Consider the following 14,898-nt stretch of genomic DNA (forward strand, 5'->3'; position numbering starts at 1 on the left):
TTGTCACGCCCCCGTTCGGGGCGTGGCCTGGCCCGCCTGGCTAGTCAGGCGGGGCAGGTCGGTGTTGGGGGAGTAGGGGTCGGTTAGCACTAGTCGCCGAAGTCAGCGCATCTTTTTTGTTGTTGGGCGCCCCAGTCCTCTTTCGGGGGGCTGACCACACCCTTCTCCCCCCTTAAGCGAAGGCCTCCCTGCCACCTCTTTCTCAGCGCCACGTTCCATGCGCCCGGACGTCGGGGTAGCGTCTCTGTAGTAACTCGGGGTTAATCCATTTGCCCACAGTAAACATGGCGGCGCGGGGACGGGCAGGGGGCGGGACTGCGCTGTCACCCGGCCTGGCGTGACTTGGCCCGCTCTCCCGTGGAGGCCGGACCCACGTGTGGAGATCGGGCAGGTGGGCCGGTCGAAGGCGGTCCGTGAGGGGGTGGGTCGGAGCACAGAGGCTCCGGAGTGTGGCGTCAGGGCGGGGAGGGACGGGGAGGAGTGGAGAGATGAGGGGCGGGATGGGCCGGCTCCTATACTGAAGTCCGGGGAAGGTGAGGTGCCGGCGGCGGGGTGGTAGTGCTTGTGTCACCTCGCGTGTGGAGGTAAGGAGAGAAGTCAGGAAATAAAGAGTGTAAGGGTGATGGTGGAGCGAAGGGCGAAGGGCAAATCCTGTCGGGAGGAGACGAGCTTGGGGACGCTCGGGGCACCCTGTCCCTTTCAGCTCAGTCCTGAAACCACGCGGCGTCCGGTGCTCTGGCGAGGAGGTGGAAGCAGGATAGATGCTCCCATAACTCCTCATCTCCTTTGTCTTCCCAGAAAAGGAGCGATGCAGATCTCGGGAAGAACGACAAGACCTTCTTAGTCTTGGCTGGGCTCTGGAGGTAAGGGAAAGATGAGGGCTGTCCTGTGGTGGCACGAGGCCCCGACCGAAGGGCGCCGAGGGAGCCCTGTGCCGGAAGGGACTGAGTGTGCGCTTTGGTTAGGGCCAGCAAAAACTCATCAAAGCTAACCAAAGCTCGTCTTCTAGCCTGGCTTCCCTTCTACCTACCCCCAGGTGTCTGGAATCTCCTAAAAGCATTTACTTTCAGAGGGCTGGCACATTTACTAAGGCATTAGTTACTTACTAGCGTTTTAATGGGAGAAGGAAATGGCACCCCACTCCAATACTCTTGCCTGGAAAACCCCATGGACGGAGGAGCCTGGTGGGCTGCCGTCTATGGGGCCGCACAGAGTCGGACACGACTGAAGCGACTTAGCAGGAGCCGCAGCAGCAGCGTTTTGATGAGGACCTCTAGAGCGACTGAACTGAACTGACAGGCTTTCAGACCTTGCGGGATTCTAGGCACAAGGACAGATTTTGAAGGCATCTTTTGGGGAAGGTTGGTCCTCCCGTGGCCCATTTGCCTTTTGTAGGAGTCAAAGCAATTCATTTTGCTACCAAAGTGAGAGTGTGATTAGGGTGGTTAGGAATGATTCTCTTTCTTGTCTGTGTGTATCGGATTTTTAAAAAGAGCCCCCTACAGCCTGCTATTTGGTGCCCTGTGTGTTACTTTTAGTGAAACAGCTTTTCTGTTACTTTTGGCACCTCTCAGAGAGAGGTGAGTTTTTTAAAGGTTAGATGGTCCCTGTCCTGCTCTTAGAACCGTGTCTGGTGAAGTTTTTGTTACTGGTCAGGTTTTTCCTGTCTTGCCTGGCTCTTTCTTCAGCCAGCCAGGAGGGTTCTGTGCATCTCATGCAAATGGAATTCTCAGGAAGCCCTGCCAGTTTACCCCAGCAGCAGAGGGTCTCCATTTCTGTACATCTTGTTTTCCATTCTATACCTTGACCTTCCTTCCTTTCTGCAACTACCTGCCTAGCTATATACATATACAACCATTTACCAGTGTACATTGTTATTTATACACAGCAGACATATTTCCTCTTACTCTCTGGTAGTTCCCATCACCTCTATCATAGCAATGAAAAACTTGCCAAAGGGGAGTGAGAAAACTTCAGATGTTGCAATGTGCAAAGGCCCCAGGCATCTTTAGGTTAAACCTGAGTGGCCTGTTGGGAATATTGTTCTGGGGACTCATGTTGGTGACTTAGTAGAACATGTGATTCAAGAGTTGCCAGCTTGTTTTCCCCTCTTCACTGGCCCTAGGAAATTCAGGGTTCGGGTTTGGTCTGCATGAAGCCATATCTTGCCAGGCAGGCAACATGTGTCCAAGAACACCGGGTAGGAGAGCCAGAAGACAGCGAGGCTGATCTTTCTCCTAGTGGGCAAGAACAGAAGACTGATTTATGTTAATCTGTCTCTAGATTAGTTGAAACCTGAACTTTGTTCCAGGAATGATTGACAGCAGTTTGTAACACTCTGCTCCAGCCCTGGTTCAGGGAGTAGAGAGGGAGGGGCTTCTGGTGAATTACCTGTCACCCCTACTGACAATCCTCTCATTTCTCTGTTGTTTTATATCATGCTGTCTAACCTTAGAGAACTAAAGAGTGTTCATATAAAGTGTATTACCTGAGAGACATGGTGTTTTGAAAGGTATACATATTATTTATCATTGCTAATATTTATCATTGCTAATAAGTACATAGCACAGTGCTGTGTTTTATAACAGGTGTTCAAAAAATGTTAATGGTCATCATGTTAGGCTTTCTAAATTCACAGGTCTGTTGGTAAATGAGAGGGTTATGCTAGTGATCTCTTAAGATTCCTTTAAGATTTGGCATACTGGGATCTGGTCCTTGTTCTGAGGATAATGGTATTTAATATATTCTCTAAGGATTAGTATTTATTGTGCAGGAGTTAGAACAGCAACTTTCCCATCTCTCAGCAACCCTTTTGCAATTCCTCTGGCATGCAGTGCCAAGTGGGACTTGCAGCAAAAGTCTAATCCATCTAAGAATGCCGTTGAATGTGAGCTCCCTGCTCTCCCCTTCTGGAGTCTCTAGGGCTGAGCTGGAGTTTGGGGGTTGTAGGGTGATAGGGCCATTTGGACTGCAGTGATTGGTTCCCTGAAGGGGCTGGAACAAATAGCTGCTGAGTTTCACTCTACCTTCAGCTCTTCTCACCTCTGCTCCTTAGAGACCAGGCCCTCAGGCCCTCAGCCTCCCTTCAGCTCCAGACACGGAGCTTCTCCAGGCAGCCTTGCTTCACAGCAGGGATTGCTCCTCGAGGTAGGTGTCTGCTCCAGTGGGATAGTACCACTTTCCCTGACTGTTTCTCTTGCCCACCCCTGCCCCAGCTCCCTGGTTAGCTAGCTTCTCTCTGAAGTGCCCCTGAAATTGTAAATCTGAACCCCTAGTTCCAGCATGTTGGCCTCTCACTTTTGAACCCAACCTCTCTTCCTGGATCTGCTACTGACTGCCGTGTTACAGGTAGAGGAGCTGAGAGGTGGTTGGCAGGCTTTAAATAAGTTGGGGAGAACAGAGTGGTTGGCCTGGGGATGCCTGAAAGGGAATTTGAGGCTGCCATGGAGGTGGTCTTCCTGGTGGTAAGTGCTGAGAAGGCATGCTGTTCGGAAGGTAGCACTGGGGATCACGGAAGGTGGGGCCTGAGGCTGGGAGAATAGAGGAGGCCGTGGTTTCAATAGTCTCTTCTTTCCTCAAGTTTCTTCTTCCCTGCTGGGTGGAGGCGCCAGGCTGGACTCTGCTGGCTTAATACATTGTAGTGACTGGGTCTGTGCCTTCCGGCAGGGGATGGGGCAGGAAATTCTGAGAAGAAACTAGAGGGTGGGCTAGAGGTGGTTTTTCTTTTCCTGCTAGGGTGAAGACATTAGAAGGTTCTTAAGTTTCACAGTTGTGTATACCCAGAAAGGTCTTGGCCAAATAGTTACCTCCTGGCTCTCTCAATCTGCTGCATCTTCCCTTTCTTCTCCGCCCTACTCAACACATATATCAGTGCCTCCAGGCCTTTTTGGTTGCCCTGGACCCTGGCTGGGCAAATCTGATGGGTGTGGAATGCACAAGCCCAAGGGTGGGTGGCCATGAAGGCAGGAGAGGCCTGCCTGAGAGCCGGTTTCTTTGTAGTTCACCCTGGACAATGTCACTTGATGGTGGAGGAGGACTGTGAGACGTGGTTGGAAGTCAGGTCGTAGCCACTTGCCTGTCACTGACCAGCTGAGTGGCAGCCCAGAGCCCAGGAAGAGCAAGCGGCCGCAGGTCACAGACTCAGAGAGAATATGAGTGTGGGGGTGAGCACCGCCACACCTCTCCCTCCAACCTCAGACACCAACGTGGTCACGTCCACCTTCAGCCTGGTGGACTATGTGGTCTTTGCCCTGCTGCTGGTTCTCTCCCTTGCCATCGGGCTCTACCATGCCTATCGTGGCTGGGGCCGACATAGCATCGGCCAGTTGCTGTTGGCAGACCGCAAAATGGGCTGCCTTCCTGTGGCACTGTCCTTGCTGGCCACCTTCCAGTCAGCTGTGGCCATCCTGGGTGTGCCATCCGAGATCTACCGATTCGGGACCCAGTATTGGTTCCTGGGCTGCTGCTATTTCCTAGGACTGCTGATCCCAGCACATGTCTTCATCCCCATCTTCTACCGCCTGCATATCACCAGTGCCTATGAGGTAGGTAGGGAGGAGCACATGGGACCCTCAGGGGCAGGGGTAGAGAAGGAACCAGGCACACAGGGGTCTGGGCCCCTCAGCTCTGCCTGATGAGAGGGGCAGGGATAAATGCATCGTGTGTCTAGGAGTTCACTGTGGTGAGGTCGGGCAGGGTAGGAGCTTGGGGAGAAGGGTGCTGTGCTGAGGGGGGCCCAGAGTGGATATGAGTTGGCTATTTCCTCTGTTCCTGGGCTTCCTGAAGGAAGTTGTGTGTGATTTGTTGGGGATGGGGTGGGGAGGAATGTGTTTTTGTTTTTGTTTTTAATCTACTCCTACCTAGTACCTGGAACTCCGCTTCAATAAAGCTGTGCGTGTTTGTGGCACTGTGACCTTCATCTTTCAGATGGTAAGTGGAATGAGGATAGAAGTTGAGCCTGGTGCAGGGTAGGGAGACATGGATTCGGGCTCGCTGGAGCCTTCCCTGCTCTTAGACTAGCAAGACTGAAATTCCTGCTCACCCCCAGAGGCATCTTGATTCTGTCCCTTCCAGTTCTGGCACATGTAACCATGGTGGTGGCAAACCAAACTTTGGGAGAAGGGAGAGGGAGGGGAGCCTAGGTGAAGGGAGGCCACTGGGATATTGGAGCTGAGGTCTGTCTTTTCTTCTCTCTCTGCCTCCCTCATCGGCTCCTCCCTTCACATTCTCTTTCCATACCCAACAGGTGATCTATATGGGGGTTGTCCTCTATGCACCATCCTTGGCCCTCAATGCAGGTGAGGAGTCACAGCTCCTGGCTCCCAGCCACAGCAGGCTAGGGAAAACCTTTGGGAGGGGCAGGTGGAGGAGAGAGTGCAGAAAAGAACCCAACCTTTATCAGAGAGTTATTCTATATGGGTCCTTGGCTGGTCTTCACTAGGGGTGGAAAGATAATCCAACATTACCAGGCTAATTGGTTAATCAACACCTTTTGGTGGAGCTTTGTGAACTTTTTTTTTTCCATTGTGGTAAATGATTTATTTCATCCTTAATGATCAAATGGTTCATATCTTACCAGCATTTCCCTGGTTTATCCCTGGAAAACCCTCTTCTGGAGATAGGAATGTGAATTGGTTAATCAACACCTTTTGGTGGAGCTTTGTGAACTTTTTTTTTTTCCATTGTGGTAAATGATTTATTTCATCCTTAATGATCAAATGATTCATATCTTACCAGCATTTCCCTGGTTTATCCCTGGAAAACCCTCTTCTGGAGATAGGAATGTGACTTTTATCTGTTTACAGTGACTGGCTTTGATCTCTGGCTGTCAGTGCTGACCCTGGGCATTGTCTGTACCATCTACACTGCTCTGGTAAGCAGTCTTAGGGAAGGGTGGAGAGGAGGGAGATGGGGGAAAGAGGAAAAGGTGGGACAAGATAAGTAGATGGGTAGTAGATAAGAGTATAGGTGAGAAGATGGCATGACTTTTTAGGGTGATGTGAAAAGAGATGGGATTATGTTGGGGGATGGGATGTGATGGTAGGGAATAGGATGGGAAGGATGTCAGCAGGATGTCAGCAGCTGTCTACTGCTGGCGGCTGGCTGCTGCCTTCGCCGGTGGTGTGGCTCCGTGGATGTCTATGGCAGGGGTGCTGTCTTCTCCCTGCAGGGTGGACTGAAGGCAGTCATCTGGACAGATGTCTTCCAGACACTGGTCATGTTCTTAGGGCAGCTGGCAGTTATCATTGTGGGGTCAGCCAAGGTGGGCGGTTTGGGGCACGTGTGGGAAGTGGCTTCCCAGCACGGCCTTATCTCTGGAATTGAGTAAGTACACCCCTTCCCTGGCTGGGGTCTGTTGTGCCTAGGAGCTGAGCCCCTCTTAGAGTCTGCGCCTAGGGTGGTAGCAAGCAGAGGGCAAGCTGTGGGAGTTGAGGTGCAGCCTTGAGGCCAGTGGAAGGCTGGTTCTGCAGGGGTGGAGGGCAAGCTCAGTGTTGCTCCAGGTGGTCAGGTGTCAGGATGTTTCTAGTACCTGGGATGAGGCTATGGGTTGGCAGAGTGGAACTACTCCCTTCCCACCTAGTCTGCCGCCCTGTCTTGAGTCCACTTTGGCCCTGACAGCCATCTCTCTGCCCTGCCCTATGTCAGAGGAGGGCAAGGAAGGCTGAGTCTGGGGCCACAGTGACATGTTGGTGTCTATGGCAGGCTGGATCCGGACCCGTTTGTGCGGCACACGTTCTGGACGTTGGCCTTCGGGGGTGTCTTCATGATGCTCTCCTTGTATGGAGTGAACCAGGCGCAGGTGCAGCGCTACCTCAGTTCCCGCACAGAGAAGGCTGCAGTGCTGTGAGGGCAGGACTGGGAAGATGGGGGGCCCTGGATGTGGGAGAAACTGGGGCCTGGTTCTGCGGCGGCAGTTGGGGTGGGGCAGGATGCCAGGGCACACCCACACCCACTGGGCAGGGCGTGGACCTGCCTTCTGGGACGTGGGGATGGGCCTGCTAACACTCTCTGCCTGCTTGGCACTGGCCTCTCTTGCAGCTCCTGCTACGCCGTCTTCCCCTGCCAGCAGGTGTCGCTCAGCATGGGCTGCCTCATTGGCCTGGTCATGTTTACCTACTACCAGGAGTATCCTATGAGCATCCAGCAGAGTCAGGCAGCCCCTGACCAGGTGAGATGGCCTCCCTGCCTGGCCCCCCCCCAAAGGGAGTGTCTGGGTGGCTGCAGAGAGGACCCCCACCCGGGGTGGGCACTGCATGTAAAGTCCTTCCTCTCTGGAATTCTGCAGCTGATAGAGCCCAGCCCACGGGAGTGGGGACCTCCCTTTACTGACTCACTGCTCCACACCACCTGCCCTGTGGGGAGCCATCACACTGCTGGTCTCTTCTATCCCTCCTCACAGCCTCATCTGGTAGAGGAGAAAAGGTGGCCCAGTGGGGTGGCCAGCATGCTCAAGTCACACCAGTGGCTGGGGGAGAGCTGGGGCACGGGCTGCTGTGTCCTTCTTTCTCCAGAGCCTGCTTTCTCTCCTCTCTACTTACTGTGGGGCCACTTGCAGTGCCTGGCCCTCTTCCTAAGGTGCCCAGTCTCCACAGACTGGTCGGCGCATGTGATTGGCACGTGCAGGGGAAGGGCGGCACCCCCCTGGGAAGGGCTTCTCTGAGGAGAGCTGTACTCTTCTGCTCTGCCTACAGTTTGTCTTGTACTTTGTGATGGATCTCCTGAGAGGCCTGCCAGGGCTGCCTGGGCTCTTCGTTGCCTGCCTCTTCAGTGGCTCCCTCAGGTACTTTGACCTTTCCCCTCAGGCTCTTTGATCTTTCCCTTCAGGTCTGACCCCTCTGAGTACTTGGTGACAGGTGGATGGGAGGTCCCTCTGAGCCTCTCATTGTGCCCATTTGTGTGTGAACAACAAAGGACAGCTCCTCTGTGTGGGTAGGCAAGTCCTCTCCTAGGCGAGGCCCCTTTTTGGTGAAGGAGTCTTCTATACCAGGAATTGATTTACTTGAACCAAACCTGAACCCCACTCAGAAGAGGCCAGGTGTCCCTGCCTTCCAGGCCTCTTCCTCGGTTCCAGCTGTCAGAGTGGTGTTTGGGTTACATGCGTCCTCTCCTGCCTTCAGGGCACTCGTCCCTCAATAGGGTCCCTTGTTAGGTTTGCCCTTCTGGACCTGACTTTCTCTTCCTTCTTTCAGCACCATATCCTCTGCTTTTAATTCACTGGCAACTGTTACAATGGAAGACTTGATTCGACCCTGGTTCCCTCATTTCTCTGAAGTCCGGGCCACCACGCTTTCCAGAATCATTGGTGGGACTAAACTTCATTATCTTTTCAGCCATGTACTTTCTAAGATACTCCTAAGCACTGTCAGCTGCCTGCTTTGAAGTGCACTTGCCCAGTGAAACCCTGACCTTGCTTATGTGCCGGGGAACTTCCTGAGGAGCAGTCTTGGTCACCTAGGAGTGAGGACAGGGTGGGAGGGACCTGGAGCTGGGTCCTGAGGTAATATGCCCCCTTCCCAGGGACAGAGAGGTAGTAGTTTGACTAGGGAAGGAGCTTTGCTCTGTTTTCCCTGCTTATTGTGTTAACTCACATCTGCTTATTTCTCCCCTTCTTTTTTCCCAGCCTTTGGTTATGGGCTACTTTGTCTGGGAATGGCCTATATTTCCTCGCAGATGGGACCTGTGCTGCAGGTAATGACTCTGGAGAGGATGGAATTGTTGGGGGAGAAAAGGAGCAGATTGAAATCAGAAAGGGAAGAAGACAGCTATTGTGAAAGGAGTGACACAGAGGGCAGGTGTCAGAAATTCCTCTTTGATGGGCTATTCCTGTAGATCTGAACAGACTTCTTAGTAGCCAAAAGCCCCAGGGTTATTGTTGGCTCAGAGAGGTCTAAGGATCAGCCTCTGGAGAACCCCAGGCATATTCCCATAACTATTTCTGCCCTCTAGGATCCTGCGTTCTAGTGGTTCCAGGGAGAAGAGACTGACAGATCTGACTGGTGGGGCTCTGAGGCAGTGGTGGGGGCTCTGCCACACTGATGATGCTGGGATCTCTGAGCCTGTGTGTTCTTTTTTCTCACCCTGTCCTCTGCAGGCTGCCATCAGCATCTTTGGTATGGTTGGGGGGCCGCTGCTTGGACTCTTCTGCCTCGGGATGTTCTTTCCTTGTGCAAATCCTCCTGTGAGTGACCCACGTGGCTCCAGGGTCATGTGTGGGGGTGCACCTGCGGAATGACTTGGCAGGGCTCTCACCAGGAGTGCTGGAAACTGGTATAAAGCTTTGGTGGGGCTGGCCTTGTGACAAGAGAGTGCCATGTCTCTGGGCAGGGTGCCATCGTGGGCCTGTTGGCTGGACTCATTATGGCCTTCTGGATTGGCATCGGGAGCATAGTGACCAGCATGGGCTCTGGCAGAGCACCCTCTCCCACTAATGGGTCGAGCTTCTCCCTGTCCAGCAATCTGACTGCTGTCACCATGGCCACACTGATGCCCTCGACTGCTGCCTCCAAGTGAGTCAGAGCTCACTCTTTCTCCTTGGGGAAAGCAGCTCATTCTTGAGGGGTTTTCCAGGGCCCTTGCTAAGGGGTGGGCCTCTGGAAGCCTGTGGGGTGGGGAATGCTGGGTGTTGGTTCCCCGGACTCTGGGACCTTGCAGGGCTGGGGTTGGGGAGCCAGGTGCCTGAGGGTCAGTTGCTCCTTCAATGAATTGCTAATTGTCCTCACTGCCTGCTCTCCCCAGGCCCACAGGGCTACAGCGGCTCTATTCCCTGTCGTATTTATGGTACAGCGCTCACAACTCCACCACCGTCATTGTGGTGGGCCTAGCTGTCAGTCTGCTCAGTGGTGAGGAGGCATGGGATGGAGGCGCAAAGAAACGAGGACTGCCTGAGGGAGGGCACTCAGGGGTCTGGGGTCTGAGCTCAGGGGCTCCTCGATGGCTGGAACAGTCAGGCTTCTTGGGGAGCTCTAGGAGGTGGGCAGGGGCTGGGGGCTCAGAGCAGAGAAAGTGGATGGCTCTGGGAAGTGCTCTGGTTATACACTAGGAGCCTCAGGAGCGCTTTGTCTTCAGGGGGCATGCGGGGCCGGACCGTGGACCCTCGGACCATTTACCCAGTGTTGCCGAAACTCCTTGCCCTCCTGCCCGTGTCCTGTCAGAAGCGACTTCCCTGCAGAGCCTACAGCCAGGTAGCTCCTCTGTTGTCAGGTCGCCCCTCCCCTCCCTCTCATAGCGCTGGGCCTTCTGGTTTCCATCCCCCCCTTTTCTTTCTCCCCCAGCCCCCATTCTCTGATGATCTGCCTGAGCCTGGATGGTCCGGCAGCAGGTGCCGGCTCCTTCCCACTGGGAAGTGGAGGCTTGGTGGGCAGAAGGGTCTTGGCCCCGAGAGGCCACAGCTGCTGGCCTGTCCTCTCCCTCCTCCCACCCTCATACTCACCCCAGGCCTGCTCCTCCCCTTCTCCCCCGCTGCCCCTCGCTGGTCCCCCTTCTAGTCGGGATCACAGCAGGGTCACCCTTCCTGCAAGAGGAAAGGGAGGTTCCTTCACCTCCCCTTCGTCTCACGTTCACCCTACCCTTTGCCCATGTTCCCCAGGACGTCTCCTCGGAAGCCACTATGTTTCCAGAGAAGATGAGCAATGGGATGCTGAGGGGCAGCAGAGACCAGGAGGCCATGGCCGTGCCTGAGGAAGGCCCCGCCCAGCCGGGGATCAGCCCCGCCTTCATCCTCCAGGAGACCTCACTGTGATCCTGACTTGGGACCAAGACCCAGAGGCCCCCTGCGATACAGGGATGAGTTTCCTGGTGTTCTGCAGGAGGATCACAGACTGAGTGACCTCACCCACACCAAAGGACCTTGTTCTTGGGAGTTTGTGCTACAGTAGAAGTTGTCATGTCACAGGAGGTTTGAGAGTAGGACAAGGTTTTTCCTTGTTCTTTGCCCATCTGTTCTCTAGAGAACTAGGCTTGCAGGGGGTACAGTTTTGCCAGAAAAAGGGATAGAGGTGAATCTCCTGGCAAAAGGATAATGGCTTCTGATTCAGCATCGCCAGGCTTCTTTGAGGTGAATAGAAATAGCTGTGCTGGGCCCACTCTGGCAAGATTGATGCAGAGCTGCCTTGGCCAGCTCTTGCATCCCTTGCAGACCCATCGGAGCACAGGTTCTGTCAGCCACACAGGGCCCCTGTAACACTACTTTCAGGTTGTCTGTGCTACCCAGACGTTCTTACCTGTCTACCTCCATTCTTGAGAGGGAGGTTTTGGTGTCCCTGAGAGGCCTCTTGGAACACACAGGTACATTCATCTCCTTTGTGTAGAGTAGGGACGCTTTTTACCTGGCTGCCCCACCCCCTACCTTTGCAATGGGCACTTGGGGATGGGGTGGATGTTGATCCGAGAAACCAGGGCATGACCAGGTTCACTGTGGAGTGCACCATCCGTCTGACTCCTGAGCCATGCCACCCTCATGTCATTTGGTCATTCATGCTCCTGTTTCCTTTTGGAGTTTCTTACCCACATATCTTTGTTCCTAAGGAATAAAAACTGCCATTGGGCTAGAATCTGGGTTCCTGTACTGTCTGCACCTGCTCTTGTCCACCCTAGTCCTATCCCTGTTGAGGGTGAAGAACCCCTCCTCCCATGCACAGGTCTTCCCCTGCTGAGGAGAGACCTGCAGGAGACCAAGGGTGGCGTGGTGAGGTTTCTGATCTCTGTGGCTGGTGTGCATGTCTACAGGGAGTAATGTGTTCATGGGGTTGAACGTGCACACTTTCCTCTGCTGCTTCTCTTCAGAACAATCTGCTCTGAGAATTTCCACTTTGGGGGCAGGAGGAAGAAGTTTGCATTTAAAAATAGAACATTTAAGGTGGATATTTATGGTCTTGTGAAGAACACCCTGCTCATGCCCACCCACACTTGATCTCTATCTCTGCTTGGCCCCATCCAGCTGCCCAGATGCACAGGCTCTCCAGGCCCCTCAGCAGAGACCAGTCCCAAGCACATCTGGGCAGTCCCAGAAAATGCCAGGTTAACTTTGTCCTGAGAACTGCCCTCCTCTTGACAGCCCCCCACCTTGGTGCTGAGGGCCACAGCTCAGCCTGTTTCCCCACCCCACCAAGCTGCCAGGGTTCTAGCCCTAGCCAGGCTCTCATTCATTCCTTTTTTTAAAATTTTTTTTAAATTATGAAAGTATGATAACACATTTACAGGAGACTTGGAAAATACAGAACAAGGTTACATATAGTTCCAATATATATTACAGTTATTTTTTAAATAGGTAAATTTAAGACTTTTAATTGGAATTGGAGTTTGATCTATTCTTCAGCATATTTATCCATCACCCACTTCATGCAAGGGCCTCACCTTGGGGCTGTCTTACAGCTAAGGAATGACTGTGCCACCCAGGGACCCTGCACCAGGTCCCACCATTGGCATTTTCAGAGCGGCCCCTTTTTGTCTCAAATTCCTGTATTTTAACTGTATTTACATAGAAAAGGGGGGACCCTATAGGACTCAGAACTTTTACAAGTTATATTAAAGGGGAATAATAAAGAGATTCATTCTCCATATAAATAATTCAAACTCCATGACAACACATGTTCCTTCGTCTCTAATGCAGTAACTTTTATCTTCACGCAGAAAAGTACCATTTAATGATTGAGGGTGGTCTAATGTGGAGAAGGCAATGGCAACTCACTCCAGTACTCTTGCCTGGAAAACCCCATGGACGGAGGAGGCTGGTAGGCTGCAGTCCATGGGGTCGCGAAGAGTTAGACTGAGCGACTTCACTTTTCACTTTTCACTTTCATGTGTTGGAGAAGGAAATGGCAACCCACTCCAGTGTTCTTGCCTGGAGAATCCCAGGGACAGGGGTGCCTGGTGAGCTGCCATCTATGGGGTCGCACAGAGTCGGACACAACTGAAGTGACTTAGCAGTAGCAGCAGCTAATGGACTGATCTGGATTCAAATACTGGTTCATCCATCCACTTAACCTCCTTAAGCTTCAGTTCCTTCATCTATTAGGTGTGAATTTCACAAAGATTCAAGATTGTAAAGGATTGGTGTATCCCTTAAATGCCAGTTATTGTAATTGTAGTTTTCAAAGCACTTTTCACGACTACCCGATTTTATACTTTGGGGGAGAAGTGCACACTATGTCTGCATTTTCATGTGTCAGGTACTGGATTGCTTGCCTAGTGATTGGCTGAAGCAGGGCTGGAACCCAGGTCTGTGACTCCCAGTGGCCTCCCAAAGTCACATCTCTTGTCCTGGAAGCTGTGTCCTTTGGGATAGAGTGCACACACAGGTGACAGGGTCTATCCTGAGACAGCAGTCCAGAGAACAATGATGTACTAAATGGGGTGCTACTGTACCATCATTCTAGAACCTTCCTAGGTCACTGGCCTTCAAACCTTGCTTGAGACCCACAGTAAAATGTTTCACAGCATGATCCAGTACACTCATACATTGCATTGTATTACTAAAACATTTCATGAAAAAGGCTCTCTAGGTATAGTTACTATTTCTGGAGCTGTCCTTTTCCCTTTGCTCTGAATAATTCAGTCCTCATGCCATCATGTGAAGCAGAGCAAGTTAGGCATTCATGCTGGAGGCTGTCATGGATGTCAGAGCTCAAGTGAGAGGAGGGAGGTCATGCACAGCACTGGCCCAGCTTGGATGTGAGACCCTGAGCAGGACGAGGAGGTATCCACACAGGGCTGAAGCCTGCTGTGGTGTGTTAAGTCCCTGTTGGGTGAGGAGTGTCCATGGGGGTCAGAAGCCAGATGTAGGGTTGGAGAATATGAAAGGCGTCCTCAGAGGCAAGAATACGTGTGGGTTGTCAAAGGAAGTGAGTGAGGTGGGAGCTCATAAGGGGGACAGCTTGACTGGGGGCAGGGGGTGTTAGTAGTGGTGTCAGCATGAGGAGAGCTTGGTAGGTGGCTTGGCGTGGCTTATCAAATCCAGTGTGTGTCTTATGTGGAGAATCAACTCACACAGAATGAAGAGGGCATCTACACATGCGAGCAGCTCAACCTGGGCTGTTAGAGCCTGAGTTCTGTGAGAAGGGCATCTATACAGGAGGAAGATCTGTCATCAGATGGGAGCCCAAGTAGGGTGAGGAGGTCATCTGCCATGGAGGCAGCCAGGGCTGGGGTGTTGGCTCAAGTGAGGAGATGAGTCCACATAGGGGCCAGCCCACTGCAGTCTCACAGCCTGAGTAGGATGAGGAAGGCATAATATGTGTGAAAGAACTGTTAGGGCTGTGACAGTCAATAGCATGAGCCATGTTTCTCACTATTGGAGAAGAGTGTTTCGTGGAATGGGAGAAAGCAAGAATGAACTCTGTGGTGAATTGGAAACAGGAGGTATTGGCGTGTGTTCCTGGTTTTCAAGAGATCTACATAAATATAGAAATAGATATGGGGACTTCTGTGGTGATCCAGTGGCCAAGACACCGAGCTCCCAATGCAGGGGGCCCAGGTTCGATCCTTGGTCAGGGAACTAGATCCCACATGCCACAACTAAGAGTTCACATGCCGCAATGAAGATCAACGATCCCGCGTGCCACAACTAAGATTTGACTCAGCCAAATAAATAATATTAAAGAAGGAGAAAGAAACAGAGATGGATGTAGCTGTGTCTGCTGAGGGTTTGGGGGGCAGTAGTAGCATGGGATCAACAAGAGCTTTGTGCCTAGACCTTGGATTCTAAATAACATTCTCCACTAAAAACGTCAACGACAACAGCAACAAAAAACCCAAGACTTCTTGGAGAAATCGTTGATTCTAGGGCTGGGACCAAAGTACCAGCTAGGCTTGGAACATCATGTGCCAGAAAGCAAAGAACTTATCGAGGAAAGATAAGATCATATCAAAAGGACACAGAAGCTAGCTTGAAGGGACTCCCAC

General features: G+C 52.4%; 1 protein-coding gene across 5 annotated transcripts; it reads left to right on the forward strand.

Annotated features, from left to right (window-relative positions):
• The first annotated feature begins 71 nt into the window (after positions 1-71).
• Positions 72-11,549, forward strand: SLC5A6 (solute carrier family 5 member 6). 5 transcript variants are annotated; one of them, XM_070450302.1, is made up of 18 exons: positions 72-235; positions 799-863; positions 3,056-3,147; positions 4,477-4,544; positions 4,864-4,929; positions 5,246-5,297; positions 5,805-5,872; positions 6,170-6,324; positions 6,703-6,843; positions 7,039-7,168; positions 7,692-7,780; positions 8,190-8,302; positions 8,621-8,688; positions 9,092-9,178; positions 9,325-9,506; positions 9,736-9,839; positions 10,066-10,181; positions 10,586-11,549. In XM_070450302.1, the coding sequence occupies exons 1-18, from the start codon at positions 218-220 to the stop codon at positions 10,736-10,738; spliced, it is 1,767 nt and encodes a 588-aa protein (XP_070306403.1). In that variant the 5' UTR covers positions 72-217; the 3' UTR covers positions 10,739-11,549. The 5 variants fall into 5 exon arrangements, with proteins under 5 accessions (XP_070306403.1, XP_020741860.1, XP_020741864.1 ...); XM_020886201.2 differs by lacking the exon at positions 72-235 and adding an exon at positions 287-391 and having other exon boundaries at positions 4,000-4,544; XM_020886198.2 differs by lacking the exon at positions 72-235 and adding an exon at positions 478-584 and having other exon boundaries at positions 4,000-4,544.
• The last annotated feature ends 3,349 nt before the right edge of the window (positions 11,550-14,898 follow it).

Source organism: Odocoileus virginianus, chromosome 2 (genome assembly GCF_023699985.2).
Source record: "Odocoileus virginianus isolate 20LAN1187 ecotype Illinois chromosome 2, Ovbor_1.2, whole genome shotgun sequence".
Classification (NCBI taxonomy): domain Eukaryota; kingdom Metazoa; phylum Chordata; class Mammalia; order Artiodactyla; family Cervidae; genus Odocoileus; species Odocoileus virginianus.